General features: G+C 39.7%; 1 protein-coding gene across 1 annotated transcript in view; it reads right to left on the reverse strand.

The window, feature by feature from the left end:
* Positions 1-20,994, reverse strand: part of pitpnm3 (PITPNM family member 3) — a 166,693-nt gene that overhangs the window by 133,505 nt on the left and 12,194 nt on the right. Inside the window, exon 2 of the mRNA XM_057838597.1 lies at positions 16,568-16,663. Within this exon, the coding sequence (XP_057694580.1) occupies positions 16,568-16,663 (96 nt within the window). The remainder of the gene's footprint in view (positions 1-16,567; positions 16,664-20,994) is intronic.

Here is a 20,994-nt window from a genome sequence, read left to right on the forward strand (position 1 = left end):
TGATTCTTGTTTCAACTCCCTTAATCAAATCGGGAAAAATTAGTCATTTAACTCCCTTTCACCCCCAAAAAGAACAAGCAAAGCCACCTTCATCTGCAAATTAATCCCAGATGACGCAGCTCAGAAATAAACTCACGATAACTCCTGCATACCTATTCACAGCTTTTAGAACGCAGTCATTAAGTACAATAGACAAGTGAGAGACAAGAGTGTCTTTGGAGCTGGAGTTGTTAGCTTCTTGTTTTATGACAACTGTCAAATTTCCCTGCACTATTCTCCTCATAAGCAATGATGAAAATAGAAATGACAAAAAATTTGTGTCTCCTATATGTCAAGTGCACCAGATTCAAATTTGGTCGCAATAAAGCAAAATGAGTTGTTTTTGAAGGATCCCTGGTCATGGCAAACATGACGTTGGTTTTGTTTTATGTTTAAAGCCAATTTGGATTGCAATTTTCATACAGAAAAATTGCATCTGAAAGTGCTATGGTCCAGAAGACATGTGGTCAGTCCCACTGGGGAGAGAACCCTAGTCTCTACTGACACGCTGGACCGGGGTTTTGAATTAGAACTTCCAACACTGATTTTTTTTTTTCCAGCAGAGGAATTCTAAATCAGAATTGTTCTCAGCATGAAAATGCTGCAATTGAATTTTTTCAACTGAACTTTTTTGCAACTAAATATTCAGTATCGGTGATTGTTTGTCTGCCAAAATTACCCTAGTAATGGAAATTCTTCAGCGCGAACACGCCTGCAAAACTTTGTAAATGTATGAATAAGAATGACTCAGAAGCAATTTACAATTGGTTGCAAGCATTCATTTGTCTGGCTGTGCTGTGTATTGTAGTCATCTTTCATAGCTTCACGCAGCCCGCAGCATCATCTTATCATTATCAGCTGCTCTGTGAGATACAATTTTCAATATTTGCCTGAACACGATGAGGAGTCAGCTCGTTCCTGTGGATTTTACAGTGAGAAGTCTTCCACTCCTTTCTGCTCAGTCTAGAATCAGTTAAGAGGTTTTTCATTTGCATCTAACCCAATATCCCGTTTGTTTCTACAAATTTATTCTGCTGAGTCGTGCTAATACTTGATCATGACAGGCTGCTGCCGCAGGGCCCCCACGGCTGCCAATTCAATCGGCGTGTTGTCTATCGGCACAACCGCTTGACAAATTTGCAGCGTTGTTAATCCAAATTTGATGGCATCCATTTGCATAACAATGCGAAATGACAGACAGAGCGTGAAAGGAAATCCACCACACGGAAATTATGTTTATATGCAAGTATGTATTTACCGTAGCAAAAATAAATGTACAATTATGTGGTAACATTATGATAGTCAAACTACATTGACCAAAAAGACAAGAAATCAGCTACCGTATTTCATTTGAAGAATTCATTTCAAGGCATACTGAAAACTTGTTGGTGCCCTTTGAAAGACTAATTACCTTAATTTTCACACTATAAGACCCACCTGATTATAAGCCACCACCCACCACATTTGACACGAAAACGGCATTTGTTCATAGATAAGCTGCACAGGACTTTAAGCCGCAGCTGTCCTGACTATCTTATGGGATATTTACACTAGAGGTGTGCATCGGCACTGCCCTCACGATTCGATTCGATTACGATTCGGAGGGCCACGATTTGATTCGATTCAGAGGGTCACAATTCGATTCGGTTCGATTCGGCAATGCATCGCGATGCATTAAAGCCTGGGATGCATTAAAATTCTAAAGCAAAGCATATTTTTCGTGAATCATGAGGCAACACAAGCGGTCAGACATTAAACAACTTTTTATTGGCTCTTGTGTCACTCCTGGTTGAAGTCAAATGAAAATACTTTCATATACAGTACTGTGCAAAAGTTTTAGGCAGGACACCTGCCTAAAACTTTTGCACAGTACTGTATATATTTTTTTTTAATCATTAAATTTATTAGGATCATGGAAGCTTCCACTTGGGGAAAATATATACATACAGTATATCCTGTATATACATAATATAATAAAAATATACAGTACTGTGCAAAAGTTTTAGGCAGGTGTCCTGCCTAAGACTTTTGCACAGTACAGTATGTTAAAAAAAAAAAAAAAAAAAAAATCACAGCATTTAATTAGTGCTTTGAATGAGACCAGGGCTTTCGCTCTATTTTTTACACACAGTAGCAGCCTTTCACACAGTGCAACATCTGAACTCCTGTGCAAAATCAGAAATAACAGTCACTGTATTTTAGTCACAACGACCTATCAATAAAAAAAAGTAAATATTAAAGAAAACGACAAAGAAAATATTGTAGTGCAGCAGCATCTTTATCGCAATATCAATCCAGGGATCAGTTCAGTTGCAAACAAAACAACTAAATTGCAATGTAGAACAAAAGTAAAATGTAGACCGAGCCCACTATATATGTGCATAGAGGTTCAATCAGGCCTAAAAAAATCCAGCCCGACCCGACACGGCCCACTGGTATTGAAGCCCGACCCGGCCCGATCAATTAACTAGATTTGCAGGCCCAGCCCGAAAAACACAGATTTTTTTTTTTTTATTATTTATTGGAGTGACACGGAAAAAAACAACAACGCAGCAGCAGCAATTTATTTTCATTCCTTCAAGTTGGCAGAAAAAAAGTTTTCTTAATGTTTAAATAGTCTACATATTTTTATAATCATTATAAAAGCATTTACACAACGAAATAACGCTGGGAAACTTTAATATAAAAAAAAAAAAAAACTGTTTTGCAGACACACAGAGGAGAACAGTCAAAAGGATCACATTTCTGTTGCCTTTGTGTGCATAAATAAAAGTGTCCTTTGTAACGAATTTTCAGTTGGCAGAAAAAAATGCAAGTTTTCTTAATGTTTAAACAGGCTACATATTTTTATGATCATTATAAAAGCATTTACACAACGAAATAACGCCGGGAAAGTTTAAAGTTTAATATTTATTTTAAAAAAAAAAAAAAAATGCGGTTTTGCAGACACACAGAGAAGATTCAAAAGGATCACATTTGTGTTGCCTTTGTGTGCATAAATAAAAGTGTCTTTCATAACGAATTGCAAGCGCCACAGCGGGAGGAGAAGAAGAAAAGCGGGCGGCGCCACGGCGTTCAAATGCACAATACAGAGAGCCTGCTCTCGGTTTTATCCTTTTTTTTTTTTTTTTTTTTTAAATAATTTATTAGTCCGGCGCAGCAGCCCGGCCCGACCCAACCCGAATGTGAATGCTTAACATTTTGGGCCCTACCCGACCCGGATTAATCGGGTTCGGGCACAAGATCTAACCTCTAAGAGATAGGACATAACATAACAATGGCTGCAGCGGAGAACGAGGGAGCGAAAAAGATTATTGATGCACCTAAGACATTGAAAGCAGACATCTGTAGACATTTTGTCTTCTACGAGGTTGGTGGGGAACTTGACCAGAGTTATGCGGTGTGTAAAAAATGAAACATGAGAATAATAATACAAATGGGGAAACCAAATCCGTTGCATCACTGGAATTGCGCAGGGAAGATTTTTGAACGTACTTACTGTATATATTTTAAAATGCGCTGAATCGATTCGGCTTGTTGCCCGCATCGAATCGAATCGTCCGTGCCCCGCATCGGGATGCATCGCCGCATCGATTATTGTTGACACCACTAATTTACACCAAATATATCAATATGTAACACTATTTGACAGCGGCTTCATCCGACTGTCATAAAACCAAATGAACCACCATGAAGCTTTGAACCAATTAGCTGCAAAGCTTCCATGCTTCAAGAAGCTTCATTTGGCCATCAGTCAGACAGTCAACCTTTGCTGCCACCTGCTGTCAACACTGTTGTTTTCCAACATGCCTCCAAGCGTGCATTGCAGCACTACATATGTAAATAACAATTACAATTCACGTTCTGTGCTAATTATTTCTTCAGTTACTGTTCCAGTTGTTTCATTATTGCTAATTATGGTATTTGGTAACACTTTAATTAACAGTGGCGCCATATAACTGTCATTAGACAATCATAATTATGACATGACACTGTGACACAATGTTATCTGGCAAATTATCACACTTTTGAATGGGAATGAGCTTGACACAAATCAAGTGTTAGTGACATAATTTGCTGGATGATACTTAGTGACATCTGTCATAAGCATTTAGTAATTCCCATGACAGTGTCATGTCAAAATTATGACAGTCTAATGACAGTCTTATGACGCCGCTGTCAAATAAAGTGTTACCTATTAATAAGCCGCAGGATTCAAAATTAAGCAAAAAAGTAGCAGCTTATAGTCTGAAAATTACGGTACTTTATCTTCTGGAATCTGACTTAGTAACATGTCTTTTGGAAAGTACTGAGTAAAAATTCAAAAGTGTTAAGGAGTGCGGCCTCAAAAACAAACAGGAAATTTACCAGTTTGCTTTGAAGCAGCAATTTTAGATGAAAAAAAAAAAAAAGTTATTTGTTTTTGCCATTGTGTACGGATGGAGCATGGTTGTCAAGTTTGATGACATTCCATGAAACTTAAATAATATACACGTAAATTGTTCTTATATTTTTTTGGCCTTTTTTTCCCCTTGTACCAGTATTTTGTGTGAGGTGTTTATTTGCATGTTTTGGTATGATGAGTTTCGTTCATCCGTCATACCTGCGGGTGAAAAGTAGTGTTTTTATCAGAGGATTACAGAGTGCGTGTGTTATTAGTCTTAATATGAGCTCCCGGTCCTACTCTATTCTTTCCTCGCGGTGACTTGAAAGGCCTTCAGCCTGTAAAAATTATAGTGTACACACAAACAACAACAACATGACTGGCACCGTGGCAGGACTTCGGTCTGTAAAAAGTGTAAAAGGCATTCTGTACTTCAGCACAGTGTTTAAAGGGCGTGTGACGTGCGTTTAAAGTGTTTTGAATGTTTTTTTGTTGTTTTTTTTAATCGAAATACAATGTACTTATCTTCTGTGATACCTGTATGACAGCAAATAAAGTGGGGCAAATAAGTATATAGTCATGCTGGAAAGTAAGTATTTGGTCAAACGTTTTCTGTAACTCTTCACAAGCTTTTCACACAATGTTGCTGGTATTTTGGCCCATTCCTCCATGCAGATCTCCTCTAGATCAGTGATGTTTTGGGGCTGTAGTTGGTTAACATGGACTTTCAAATCCCTCCACAGATTTTCTATGGGGTTGAGATCTGGAGACTGGCTAGGCCACTCCAGGACCTTGAAATGCTTCTTATGAAGCCACTCCTTTGTTGCCCTGGCTGTGTGTTTGGGATCATTGTCATGCTGAAAGACCCAGCGACGCCTCATCTTCAATGCCTTTGCTGATGGAAGGAGATTTTCACTCAAAATCTCTCGATACATGGCCCCATTCATTCTTTCCTTTACACAGATCAGTCGTCCTGGTCCCTTAGCAGAAAAACAGCCCCAAAGCATGATTTTTCCTCCCCCATACTTCACAGTGGGTATGGTGTTCTTCAGCTGCAATCCAGTATTCTTTCTCCTCCAAACACGAGAACCTGTGTTTCTACCAAAAAGTTCTATTTTGGTTTCATCTGACCATAACACATTCTCACAGTCCTCTTCTGGATCATCCAAATGCTCTCTAGCAGACGGGCCTGGACGTGTACTTTCTTCAGCAGGGGGACACGTCTGGCAGTGCAGAATTTGAGTCCCTGGCGGCGCATTCTGTTACTGATAGTAGCCTTTTTTACTGTGGTCCAAGCTTTCTGTAGGTCATTCACTAGGTCCCCCCGTGTGGTTCTGGGATTTGTGCTCACCGTTCTTGTTATCATTTTGACGTCACGGGGTGAGATCTTGCATGGAGCCCCAGATCGAGGGAGCTTATCAGTCGTCTTGTATGTCTTCCATTTTCTAATCATTGCTCCCACAGTTAATTTCTTTACACCAAGCGTTTTACCTATTGCAGATTCAGTCTTTCCAGCCTGGTGCAGGTCTACAATTTTGTCTCTGGTGTCCTTTGACAGCTCTCTGGTCTTGGCCATAGTGGAGTTTGGAGTGTGAATGACTGATGTTGTGGACAGGTGTCTTTTATACCAATAATGAGTTAAAACAGGTGCCATTAATACAGGTAACGAGTGGAGCCTCGTTAGACCTCGTTAGAAGAAGTTAGACCTCTTTGACAGCCAGAAATCTTGCTTGTTTGTAGGTGACCAAATACTTATTTTCCACTCTAATTTGGAAATAAATTCTTTTAAAAAATCAAACAATGTGATTTTCTGTTTTTTTTCCCCCCACATTCTGTCGCTCATGGTTGAGGTTTACCCATGTTGACCATTACAGGCCTCTCTAATCTTTTCAAGTAGAAGAACTTGCACAATTGGTGGTTGACTAAATACTTATTTGCCCCACTGTATATTTAACGTGTTTACAAAGGATGTAGCGGTTTACGTGGGTGTGTTGAACTGTTTTGGTTTTGCATGTTTGATTTGGTTCACTTGCGTACCATTTCGGTTTCGTTTAGTAATTTTATGAAGGGTTAAAATTCATTAGAGCGAGCTAAACGATGCGCGCGGTCCCCGCATGGACGCTTTGAGTGTTGGACACTCAGGAATATGGAGTTGAACACTATTTGGCTGTCTCTAAATTATACCTGTGGATAAATCATTTTTATAATTGTTACAGTGTTTTAATTTGATGAACTCCGAGTGTAATATATTTGAAATATCATCCAAAAGTGTCACTTTCATTTATTTTCATAAATTCTATTGTTTACATTTTTAAAAATAAAAGCATTAATTAAATTTTTCCCACCTTTATATGATGGAAACTTACCTGAAACTAGCACTTCCAAAACCAAACTAAAATTTGAGTACTGTTAAACCCCTACTGTTACTGTATACACATAAATGAACTTTCATATGAACAAACTTTTGAGAGAATACTTTTTGGCTTTTTATACCTTGAATACCCCCAAAAATAACAGGTTTCTGTTTGCATTTTAGATTTTACTGCAATCACTGCACAGCGATCCTCGCCATCGGTTTGGGTCCGAACAAAAGCCGATGACTGGTGGAGACGGGTTCCTCCTAGTTTTAGAGACGAGCAGTTTGTGGAGAATTGGTTGAGCATGCTTTTGGCAGACTCAAAGTACGGTGGCGATGGCTCCAAAAGTGACTGCAGCCATGAGAGGATGAAGTCCATGGGGCTCACGTGCTGTGTGCTTCACAACCTCTGCGAGAGCCACAATGAGATGTAGAGCAAGAGAAGGCCTAACCTGTTACTGGAGCCAGACACTCCAGTTCCACGACCTGCTGCACATGCTGAAGGTGTAGCTGTGCGTTCAGCCTTGATGCGTCACTTTGTGTTGCACAACTGAAGTTTTTCGGTACATTTTCACTTGGCTTTGACGTAATTGTACATTCATCATGACTTCTTTTTTTTTAAAGCAAAAATATAAGTCATATAAATTGCCCTTATATTTTGTTTGCATTATTATAAGCCCGTTTTCAATCTGTAGTTGGCTACAAAGGCCAAATTTTAGCGTGTGGTGTCATGTGTGAACTGCTCACACATAGTATTGCTAGCCAAATGTTAATAATACTTCAGTGTACTAGTAATCAGACATAAAACACCACCTTGTGTTATTCAAAGTAATCTTTTAATTAAAGGTCCCTCACACACTAGAATAAATGTACATGTGCAAAATTCCGTTTACGCTTCCATAATTTTTTTAAATTAAGGTTTTTCTTGCCAGTTTGCTATTCTGTTCATGACGTCCAGAAGACCCTCAATGAAAACCTGCTGCCAATCACTCTGCCTTTTCTGTTCTGTGTCTGAAGTCAGCAATTCCTGCACAGCAGCAAACAGTGTGTCTGTCTTTCTCCTCTTTGCTGAAAGATATAAGGAAGGTGGAAACTTATTTCTTATCAGGATGCAAAAACAAGAGATTATTTCTTTACCAGGTCTGGGATGGCAGAGGATGCTGAGAGCTGAATTTATTTCTTAGCAGGATGCAAAAACAAGAGATTATTTCTTTACCAGGTCTGGGATGGCAGAGGATGCTGACAGCTGGGTGGTGTTGGCTGATAATTTGTAAATCTGGACAAGCAGGAAGCTCGTGTGTAGTTGCTGAAGGGATGCACATTTAAAAAAAAAAAAAAAAAAAAAACGTAACATGAAGTTTCTCATCCTTCATTATTTTTGTAGTGCTATCAGTTTTGTTTTTTGTTTTTCCGAACAAGACTTAAGTGCAGCCATGATAAGATCCTATTAGGATGTTACTGCACTAAGCCAGGCTGACCACCATTATAACAGCAAACAATTTGCGCATAAAAGACAATATTTCTTTACCTGATGTAAGCTGACTGGTATTCAATCCCTCAATAATATCACATCTACCAATAATACGTCTTAAGGGTGTAACTTCCGGTACAGTAAAAAATTATAAACAAGCTTAACTGTAACCGTTTAATCCTTAGCAGTAACAACCTGCTAATGATAAATGTAATTATCCAAGTTAAAATTTTGCTGTGACAAAATCTAGCTCATTTTCTTAAATGTAGATTCAACATTCATTTTCTGAGTGTGCAGTCTTATCTAGGTCGACATATCTAAACAGCAATGTGACATAACTATGGATTTATTCACTTACCTTTCTCCATTAGTAAGTTTAACGAGAGTAGTCATGCCTGTATTTGTGTCGGACACTTAAAGCGGCTCTCCACGCAGCGTTTATAATACATTTTATTAGGAAAAAATAAAACCGAAAGAGTACACAAGTGAACCGAATCGAACATGCAAAACCGAACTGTTACACCCTTAAGTTACGTCTTATTCCATAAACAACCTTCAAGCAGCTGGGAGGGTGGGTTGTTTTCACTCTGTTTCACCCAATGAACTGCAAAACCTCAGCGGATGACTCCTTTGTTGCGGCGTTGCCAGAGTATGCCGGTCTGTGGCCCAATATGAGGTATTGCGTGTCATACCATTTGCTCGCTTCCCTTTTCGCCTCGCTCTGATCTGTTTTTGAGTTTCTTCATTTTCTCCCTACATTGTTTTGCGCTGCGATAAATCCCACAATAGCACGGAGGGTTTTTACCTCCTCGTCGCTCCAAAGAATTTCCTGGCTCAATTTTTGCGACTTTTGACAACAAAACAACAGCCAATGTATTAACAGCAACAACTGTATAACCGCAGGGTAATATATATATATATATATTTTTTTTATATGGCGGCTCCACGAGATGCGCGAGTGTGGAAGGGGCGTAGCTGCTGATTTCAGCGAATCACCAAAGAGCTACGTAATATAGTTCCTGTGGCCCCACGGAAAGTACTCACTTCTTAGTAAGGGCTAAAATGGTTCTCGGAATTCGAGTTCCTCGTCCCTAGTTCCTACATATCCAAACACGCAAAATGACGTAACCCACCCCCAAAAGATTCGAGGAACTGCGGATAGTTCCTACAGTGCGAAAGCGCCTATTGTGAGCAAACGTGATTCTGTTTTCCACTCTGCACTGGCAATAAGGAAGCGTTCAAGACCACACACTTTTGGCAACAATTAGGAAACACCACAATGACCATTAGCGCCGTGCGAAATTTCTGATTCTTAGATTATTCGTGATTCGGCCGTGGAAGATTCGAGAACGAGTCACAAACATCCAAATTCAGATTATTGAATTATACCGGAAAGCAGAAATAAAACACAGTCAGCGCTGTCTTCAGGACGCAATGAGGAACGGCCCAAGAGTAAATATCATGTTCAAGATATCACATATATCTAGAACTAGAGGTGAAATGACAGACGACGGCCGTGTTAGATCATACAGTGGGGAGAACAAGTATTTGATACACTGCCGATTTTGCTGGTTTTCCCACTTGCAAAGCATGTAGAGGTCTGTAATTTGTATCAAATTCTCTTCAGCTGTGAGGCACGGAATCTAATACAAAAATCCAGAAAATCACGTATGATTTTTAAATAATTTAATTGCATGAAATACATCACAATAATCGAACTTAATATTTGGTACAGAAACCTTTGTTTGCTATTACAGATACCAAATGTTTCCTGTAGTCCTTGACAAGGTTTGCACACACTGCAGCAGGGATTTTGGCCCACTCCTCCATGCAGATCTTCTCCAGAGCCTTCAGGTTTCGGGGCTGCTGCCGGGCAACACGGGCTTTCAACTCCCTCCATAGATTTTCTATCGGGTTAAGATCTGGTGACTGGCTAGGCCACTCCAGGACCTTAAGATGCTTCTTACGGAGCCACTCTTTAGTTGCCTTGGCTGTGTGCTTTGGGTCGTTGTCATGCTGGAAGACCCAGCCACGACCCATCTTCAGGGCTCTCACTGAAGGAAGAAGGTTGCCAGCCAAGTTCTGGCGATACATAGCCACATCCATCCTCCCTTCAATACGGTGCAGTCGTCCTGTACCCTTGGCAGAGAAGCAGCCCCAAAAAATGATGTTTCCTCCTCCATGTTTCACGGTTGGGATGGTGTTCTTGGGGTTGTACTCATCCTTCTTTTTCCTCCAAACACCACGGGCCGAGTTTCGACCAAATAGTTCAATTTTGGTCTCATTCGACCACATGACCTTCTCCCATTGCTCCTCTGGATCATCCAGATGGTCAGTGGCAAACTTCAGACGTGTCTGGACATGCACTGGCTTCAGCAGCGGGACCATTGCGTGCGCTGTAGGATTTTAATCCATGACGGCGTAATGTGTTTCCGATGGTTTTCTTCGAGACTGTGGTTCCAGCTCCCTTCAGGTCATTGACCAGGTCCTGCCGTGTATTTCTGGGCTGATCCCTCACCTTCCTCATGATCAGTGATGCCCCACGAGGTGAGATCTTGCATGGAGCCCCAGAACAAGGCAGATTGACCGTCAACTTGAACTTCTTCCATTTTCTGATAATCGCTCCAACAGTTGTTACCTTCTCACCAAGCTGCTTGCTTATTTTCCTGTAGCCCATCCCAGCCTTGTGCAGGTCTATTATTTTATCCCTGATGTCCTTACACAGCTCTTTGGTCTTGGCCATTGTGGAGAGGTTGGAGTTTGTTTGTTTGAGCATGTGAACAGGTGTCTTTTATACAGGTAACAAGTTCAAACAGGTGCAGGTGTTTTTGTATTAGATTCCGTCCCTCACAGTTGAAGAGAACTTATTTTACAAATTACAGACCTCTACATGGCTTGCAAGTGGGAAAACCAGCAAAATCGCAGTGTATCAAATACTTGTTCTCCCCACTGCATACCAAGAACTAGATGCGAAATGACAGACTTTCCCGCGCTAGTAAACAGGCGCCATCTTAAAGCAGTAGACTTCTCTAGAAGGCTCTGTTGTAGTGAACCTAATTACGTTTTAGCTAAAAAAAAAAAAAAACGCAAATCGGCAAAATCTTGACTTGAATCTATCTTTAAATGATGAAACAGTTTTAAAACTTTCACGTCGAAAGTAGACAGAAGGGAAATTATGGAATAACAGGAGCAATTTTAACAACTTTAACGGTTGATTCTCAACATTAAATTAATTGAATGTAGTTTAAAGCTGCCGATACAGAATGGGGACGTTAGTATTTTATTTGCTGTTTTTAACGGTTAACTTGATACTGAAATAGTAGTTTGTTTAGCCTGAGAGGATTTTTGAACAATTTTGGAACTAGTGTACAAAAAATTAATAGCTGGGGGGTGGGGTTGTCGTGCATCAATAATCGACTTATAATCAACTCGGAGCCTCTGAATCGTAATCGTAATCGAATCGTTAGGTGCCCAAAGATTCCCACCTCTAATGACCATGTTATGTTTTACTTCATCGATAGCATGAGTATTGTTTATCAATCTACTCGCTGCAATCAGTAACTCAAGTCCTCAGATGAAAAGCAACAAATGGTCCGCGAAAGCGAAGCTTGACCACAAATTAGACAACAAATGCAGAGGGGTTACGTACAACGGTTTATTGAACACACACAAAAAAAACACGCGATCGCGAAACGGGAGAGAATAGAAAAAAAAAAAAAAACTGGGGAAAACCGCGGTGAGAAGCCGTAAAAGTAAGGCGAAAAAAATAGTGAACTTAAATAACTGCACATGGTGGAGGATTCAAATAACCAGGGCAGCAGGAATATGAAAAAATTCAGGCAAAGTCGCTTAATAACCGGGAAGCAAGCTTCCGGACTCTCGGGAGAAACATCTTATAATCAGAACAGGATGATCATCAACGACGTGGACAGCGCCTTTACGTACAAAAATAAGGTAAGGTGATGCAAAAAAACCCCATAATAATCAAATCGCTGTGTGGATGTTATCTCCATAATAATATTGGAGTAAGTTGGATCACACAATGGTTTACCGTGAAGATCTGCAAACATTTTTTCACATCACTCTCCTGCTCCGTCACTAGAGCAGGAGTGCAAGCTGTCACTAGCGAACTTGACACATATAAGCTACTCGTCTCATCCCATTTTTGCTGTTAATTTTGCTAGTGCTGCTCGTTTCATGAAATATCGACAGGGCTACCCTTTTCATTAATATTACGTTCGGGTTCAAATTTGAAGGGCAGAACCGACATGTTTATGTAGTTCACGAGTGACACTGAGGAATTCCGGCAGCGAGCCCATGTGACGTCACCGCCCTGCGACGGCAATAACAATAATGGCAACCTACTAGTTAATTTTTTGGCTTAAAATTTTACAAATTTTATTAAAAACAAAACATTAAGATGTGTTTTGATATCAAATTATTGTAACTTGTACTAACATTTATCTCTTAACAACTACTCGTCTTTGTAGCTAAGGGCTGAACGCATTAAAGTGTCTTCAAACATGAAAGGCTCTAGCCATTGTTATGTGCTTACATTTATATCTTTACTTGCATGCATTATGTAGCCTTTTATTCTTAGTCAAAGCAATCATGCATTCACATTCTGGTTAGTTTTAACGTATACCAATTGGTGTCATAAGAGTAAGCTCAATTATCCTAGTCCTTTGAAGACCACAAAGGTGTAACATGAACCCCCCCCTCCGTCTACTCAAGTCTTTGTTCACATTATCAGGGGAAGTCACAAGACATCCCCAAGAACTGTTCCTTGTTGACCAATGGTTTGAATGAGTAAAGTTAAATGCCCACTAGATTGTAAAATGTAAGGTATACTGTATATTGGAGTCAGATTCTGAAACGTGTGTGCCTCATTCATTAAAACTTGTGTTTATTGTTTGACTGCACCCTGAGACTCTCTGTATTTGTGTGTCAACTCTGTTTTTATAAAAGCCTCCAGAACAGAAAACGAATGTGCGGCGTTGAGGGTACGAGGTCGAGAGCCAACGCCAACACCATTCAAACGTCATCGTTGACTTGCTGCATATTTACACTGAGTGCATGATTTCATATTTAAAATTTCTTTCCGTCTTCATATGCATTTACATTCAACGTCCACTGGAACAGACTACAGAACTCATTAGGAGTACATCAATAAAATAGAGCCAAACTTCACTTGCTACTTGGTCTTTCAGACAAATATGCAAATTACATTTTTTTAAGGTCTTGATCAAGAGACAATGTCAATGTTGTTCTGTGGAAAGGTTTTAATTTTACAAAAATGCTGTCTTTTTCTAAGACGATTTCACAATTGTTATACAGTGTATCACAAAAGTGAGTACACCCCTCACATTTTTGCAGATATTTAAGTATATCTTTTTATGGGACAACACTGACAAAATGACACTTTGACACAGTGAAAAGTAGTCTGTGTGCAGCTTATATAATAGAGTTAATTTATTTTCCCCTCAAAATAACTCAAAATATAGCCATTAGTCTCTAAACCCTGGCAACAAACCTGGCAACAAAAGTGAGTACACCCCTTAGCAAATACGTACATCCCTAAATGTCCAAATTGAGTACTGCTTGTCATCTTCCCTCCAAAATGTCATGTGACTCGTTACAGGAGTGCTGTCAGCATTGCTGCAGAGATTGAAGAGGTAGGGGGGTCAGCCTGTTAGTGCTCAGACCATACGCCACACTCTACATGAAATTGGTGTGCATAACTGTCACCCCAGGAGGAAGCCTCTTCTGAAGACGGTACACAAGAAAGCCTGCAAACATTTTGCTAAAGACATGTCAACAATACACATGGATTACGGGAACCATATCCTACGGTCTGATAGGACGGGCGGGTTTTCTTGTGTACCGTCTTCAGAAGAGGCTTCCTCCTGGGATGGCTATATTTTGAGTTATTTTGAGGGGAAAATAAATTAACTCTCTTATATCAGCTGCACACAGACTACTTTTCATTGTGTCAAAGTGTCATTTTGTCAGTGTTGTCCCATGAAAAGATAAACTTAAATATCAGCAGAAATGTGAGTGTTGTACTCACTTTTGTGATACACTGTATTACGACAATAATATTTAATTGCAACAATATTTTTTCTGATTACGTTGATATAAATGACTAGAAGATAGAAAAAAAAACTATCAAGTTGCGACAAAAGAATTGTAAATAACAAAAATAAAGAATTATATAAAGTATATTTTTACATATAAATAACCATACACATAATATGAGAATAAAGTCCTTCTAAATAATTCATAAACCCAACATACCTTGTGCGAACATAAAAGAAACTTTCGTGTAATTATTAAAGCGATCACACCCAACACATTAATGTCGAGATCTATCCTGTTAGCAGTATCACATAGTCTCCAGGTGCACTCAAGTCTCGCTGCCAGCATAAATATACCTCGTGGAAATCTCCCCGCTTACTGCTGCTTTATTAACGGCTGAGTAAATCCTCTTGTTCTGTCTCTACGCCTAATTACTGGCCGTGCTTCTTTCGTTGTTAGCTTTATTTTTGTTTATTGGCAAAGCCATCGATAAGCGCTCACAGTGGAGCTGTTTTTTCATTATCCACTCGCCAGACAAAGTTAAATTCCAGGAAATCTACAGGGATTTGGCTATCCTTTGTGCTGCATTTGCCAGAATTACTTTACTGCCGACTTGTTTCATTTAAAAGTTATCCTTTTTGTGATCATTTACGTCACACACCCCAACAATGAACAAGTCTCTATTCTTACAATTTTTCCCCCCAGGTTCTGGCACTACGCCTTGTGAAAAAACTTATTAGTACAATTTACCCTTTCTACTTGAGTGAAATTTGAAAAACAAAAAATAAACCATATATATTAGTATATCTTTTAGCTCTATAAATTATAACAGTGTTTTCCCAACCATTATCGTCAGGTGTGCCGCGAGAAAGTTCCCAATATTGCATTTTTTGGGGGTGGGGGGTAATGTCGTCGGGCGGAGTTGCAGTAGAATGGAAGGAGTAGGTAGAAATTTTCGCGTGCAGATGAGCGAGATATAGCTCGTGTCGCATTCAAGAACTTCTCGGATTTCTAGCCATCAGCCACCTTGCTGTCGGCGACAACGTGGACCCCAGCATGTCTACTGTACATCATTTGATTAGACTCGTCAAGTGTCGATATATACGAAAGTGTCCTTTCCATTTTATTCATATGTGACGACAGTCAATCCTCCCCCTGCGTTTTTATTCCAACACATTTGTAGAGGACAGAAAGGTAGCTGATGGCTGGAAATCTGAGCAGTTCTTGAACGCGACACAAAGCAGCTATCCAACAGCGCCAAGATGCAAAGCATGCTTAAACTTCATCTCCAAACGAAACACCTGTTGCTTCAAAACAAGTCAACAGACTTTTTTGTTTGCCTTCATGAAAACAGAGAAACAGGCAACTTTTTTGAGAAAAACTACAAAGGTAAATGAGAAAACCCTTAAAGCTTTGTAGCTGAGCTTGTTGCTGAAACCAAAAAGTCCCACACTGTCACAGAGACATTCATACTACCTGCCTGCAAAGCCATTGTCAGCGAGGTGCTCGGCCCTGATGTGGTTAAAGACATTGCTATAGTCCCCCTGTCTGATAATTCTGAGCTTTTCAAGCCTAACTGCTATAAGAGATAAAAACAGAGACAGAGTTGTTGAAAGAGCTTCGTGTGTGTCTTTCTTCAATTCCTGCCAGGACTTCGGCTTTTTGTTCATCTAAACAGGCTCAAGTTTCACACTGAGTAAGTATTAATATTAAGAAATTATTTTATAATTATATATACTGTACAAAAAGTAATTTTCCAACATTTTTGGTCTGTGGTGTGCCACGAGATTTTCTCTAATGTAATAACATGCCATGACTCAGAAAAGGTTGAAAAACACTATTATAGCATATAATTAAAAAAGTTATTCTTGTAATCCAATTTATATCATATTTTCTTTTTTACTACTCAACAACAGCAACCTGAATTTACTTTTAAAAAACCTAGAAAATTTTACCTTTCTTTGTTATTTCCAGATAAAATTAAAATAAATTTTTAGCAATTATTCGTTTAAAAAAATGCACTCTAATAACAATATCCATATATTATACTTTTACTTCTTTTAATCATCTTTCTTTCCTGAATGGCTAGAAATTTATCACATGACTCGACTGCCTTTTTACCAAATACGTTATGGTCATTTTAGCTCAAGGTGAGCAAATGCCCCACCCAGACACATGTTTGTCTAAAATATCTTACACACACTTGAAGTGAAAAAACAAAAAGACGCATAACACCAACCTCGAGCGTCGAAAAACTCTTCATCGGAGCTGTCCACAGATTCTTGCGCGATGTTCTGCAGACACCAGTGGGGAGTACTGTGCTTGCGTGACGAACCTTAAGAGTCACAGAAACACACACTGTTCAATCCACTTTGAGACTTCTTGAATGGAATTCAAAAACATAAACGTGTGAGATTTGCAAAATATGATTAAAAAAATTAATATTAATAAGAATAAATTGAAATAAATCCTATACAGGGTTTCTACAGGTATCAGCAAATCTCATCTAATGCTTTTTAATGCCACTTTAAACTAATTTGATGCCAACTGCAGATAGTTTCACACACACAAACTATAAGTAGAGTTGTCCGCTAATGACTTTTTCACCGTTATCCCAATGTTATCCAATTCCAAAAATCCGATACAGATATATGCAGTCGTGGACTTAACATATTATGGCTAATTGTATTGTGATGCCCTACTGGATACTTTAATAATGATAAAGGTAACAATTTCATGGTTTTCCAATAAACATTCTGTGAAAAATATAAGGGGGAAAAAATGATGTTTTTTTGTCTGGGATGAAGTGCAAGTGTAGCCTGGAACTCCAGAGTCACCGCTGTTCCAGCTATAGAGAGTCTGGCGACTGTTCAGCGGATCAAATTACCAGGGCAGAGCAAGCCGCAGCAAACAGACAGCGGAGTGGACCAATCAGCGATGGGCGGACGTGACGTTTGTAAAGCGACAAGGAACTCTAGCGCGAGGACGTAAACATACAAGGAGAGCGGAGAACAGAGAAGTTTATTCAACATGGCAAGCGCGAGACAGACTGTTTGTTTGAGCAACTCAATGTGTTTTTGGTCATTTAAAACTGAATTTAACGTGGATAGGAACATATTCTCGGCTCTACCGTTCGCTATCTGTGTTGTTGTGGAGACTACTTCTGGTGCGCAAGAAGTTGCTCGTTAAGAACACGTCACGCAAATAAACAAATCTGACTGCACGAACGATTTAGTTTGGGCTCGAAAGGCTAATAAGGAGCTGGGTCCCAGACTCTATAGCTGGAACAGCGGTGAGTCTGGAGTTCCAGGCTGGTGCAAATGCAGTCATGACCAAAAGAACAAGATCGCGGGTAGAAGCTGTCGAAATGGGTTTTCTCAGGTGGATAGCTGGCGTCTGCCTTAGAGACAGGGTGGGAAATGCTGCTATTCGCGAGAGGCTTAGAGTCAAGTTGCTGCTCCTTCGTGTAGAAAGGAATCAGTTGAGGTGGTTCTGGCACCTGATGCGGATGCCACCAGGGCAGCTCCCTAGGGAGGTGTTCCTGACACGTCCAGCTGGGAGAAGACCTGGGGCAGACCCAGAACTAGGTGGCGGGATTATATCTGCCCCGCGACCCAACTTTGGATAAGGGTTTACGGATGGATGGATGGATGGATGGATGGATGGATGGATGGATGGATGGATGGATGGATGGATGGATGGATGGATGGATGGATGGATGGATGGATGGATGGATGGATGGATGGATGGATGGATGGATGGATGGATGGATGGAAGGAAGGAAGGAAGTGCAAAATGTCGGTAAGACACTGCCATATCAAATATGGCTAACACATTGCTTCTGGCTCAAAATAACAACATAGGCACACAGCTATGTAATGAGTTTATAATTCATTATTTTTTAATCATTTACTGTTTGTTCATTTCGTTTTTGCACCTTAAATGCAACTGGTCTGCTCACATAACAAATCCCAAGCATCTTAGTTTGGAGACATCTAATGGTCATAGGCATAACTGCTGTTCTAAACTGGGACCAGCCCTTATACAAAGGCAGAAGACTTCTACATTCACTTTGAAGGCAACACGCATATTAGCCCAAAACTGCTAATAAAAACCAATGTCACTATTATCGGACATCATTTTAAAATGCTTTTATCTGCTGATGTTATGTATTGCTGATTTCCCTGATGACAGAACCCTCAAATTGTTTTTTTGTTAGATTTTTTTTAATCTATGAAAATCAAGTGTTCCCAGGCAGGATGCAAACTTTGCAGATAGATCTTTGTTATGTTTCGTTACGTTATGTTATGTTTAAAATTAATGTTGTCAAAAAAAATCTCATTTGTCATGATGTGAAAGAGGGGCGTTACCGGGGGGAGCAGTGGCAGTGCCCACCCACGGACACGCTCTGCCCACCCAAAGAAAACTGGATGTAGTACTAATGCTGTCTGGGCACCGCGTATGGAATCCCATTCATATAGTACTGATGTGTCCCAAGTTTTAACCTTCGCGTTGTTACCTCCTCTTTCACCTTAAAAAAAATGAAATGTTGGTTCGTTCCTAGGGGGTTCTAGACATATTTACGCATATTTTGATTTCTTTTTTTTTTTTTTACAATTTATCAACGTTTTCACCAGTGTTCACCTGACTGTTGAGTTTGGTGAGTTTTGAAGCTTTCTGAGGGGGTCAAAGTAGGGCTCAAAGCATTGACGGGACAAAGAATGACTGCTAGGGTCCGCTACATAGTGTATGTGAAGTTTGTCTTTACACGGAATCAAAGATTGCACCTGTCTTAACCTGCCTGCCAATTTTGGTGCATTTTGAAACATTCTAAGGGGGTCAATTTGAGCTCAAAGGGGCTGCGGAACAAAGAATAACTATAATAATAATAACAAAACCACAACAGGTTACCTAAAAAAAAATATTGTCACCTGCATGTCGATACTTTTCAGTTATGGATGTGCTCTAAGTCAAATAATATCAAATCAACTTTTATTTGTGTAGACTAAATCACAGCAACAGTTATCTCAAGGAGAAAACAAAACATGTTTTAAGGTGCAGAAGCCCTACGCTGGATTTCGACCTACTGGAGCATTGTATCTTCTTTTTTTTTTTTTTTTTTTTTTTTTGCCCCTCCAGGTAAGACTAATGCCCATCCACACCTGGCATCCTGGTAACACCACTGATATGAAACAACTTCACTGCGGTGTGACATGGTGGGGCTGTCACCACGACAGCTTTAAAAAAATCCGAGGGGAAACCCTGCATCGGCTGTGGACTTCACAAAAAAATTGCAGTGGCAGAGGCTCACTGTTTGCTTCAATTTGTTTGAAGCCATTCCCCAACAAGTTAAATATTTTCTACTTAAATAAAAAAATCATTTACGAAAAAAAGCTTGCTTATCGCTAACACACAATGCAACATAGATCACACAAGCCAGCACTCAAGCAAACACGCACACTGCAGACTGACGATATGATAATACTCAATATAATTTGCCATTGACTGCAGCATAGAGTACTATGCACTTACTTATGAAACTCTTCTTCCTGTATTATACATGTCTGTGTTATACCTCCTCCTGGTGGCCAAGGGACACACACCAATGGGTCAATGTCCAAGCCACTTATCTTCACAAGGGTAGCTGGTCTGCTGGAGCTTATCCCAGCTAGCTACGGGCAGTAGGCAGAGTATACCCTGAATTGGTTGTCAGCCATTTGGAGGGATGAACAACCAACAAAGCGCACACTCATACCTAGGGACAATTTGAAGTGTTCATGTTTTTGGGATGAAACGGGAGTTCCGGAAGATAAACCCTGCAGGGTGAATAATTCCTGCTTGCAGCTCCACACAGGAAGGCCGGAGCCGGGATTGAACCCTTGATCTCAGAACCGTGCGGCTGAAGTGTTAATCACTCTGGGACCGTGCTGCTTGTTAAAGAGTACTGGAGTATAAAATATGAGCTTGGTCATAGAAAGAATTAAACCCGAAAGTTAAAGCACTAGGATGTTCATTCATTCACAGTATTTCATTGGGTTTTTCCTCATTCGAATTGCAGCTAGCATATAATATGTAGTTTGAATATATTGTAAATCATCCGAATAGGATGTCGATCAAGAAGGTTAGCACTCAGTGCGGGTTATATGTGTGATCAATAAACAGTGTTTGGTGATGAAAATGGATGAAATCAAATCGATCTTTAGCACTAAAGCATACTTCGTGAGGGTTTGTTTATTACCATTTTTGTGTGCGTATTTTTAGATGGAAAACATCGGCAGAAACGGATGCTAAACAAGACGAGACCTCATTTGTTACTATCTCAGTGGCATAATGGCTTTTCTATTGATTGCATGCAGCCTGTGTGCACGATGGATACATGAAAACATGTCAATACCGTGCATGAATTCACTCAGTATGAAAAAGACACAATGCACTTCATACCCCGCTCCTTTCATCATCTAAACACAGTGATTCATAAAGTGTTCTACAATGGTGGTAAGCAAAAGAATTTGAGATGAACATAATGTTGATTATTTTTGTAAACACACAAAATACGTTCTTTCAACATGCTGAATTTCATACTTATTACAGTCGTTAAAAAGTATTCAAAAAGTTATTTTAAAGGCTCACGAAGATCCATAACTATTAAAACTGTATTAAAAAAAG

The sequence above is a fragment of the Corythoichthys intestinalis genome, chromosome 6, assembly GCF_030265065.1.
Source record: "Corythoichthys intestinalis isolate RoL2023-P3 chromosome 6, ASM3026506v1, whole genome shotgun sequence".
Classification (NCBI taxonomy): domain Eukaryota; kingdom Metazoa; phylum Chordata; class Actinopteri; order Syngnathiformes; family Syngnathidae; genus Corythoichthys; species Corythoichthys intestinalis.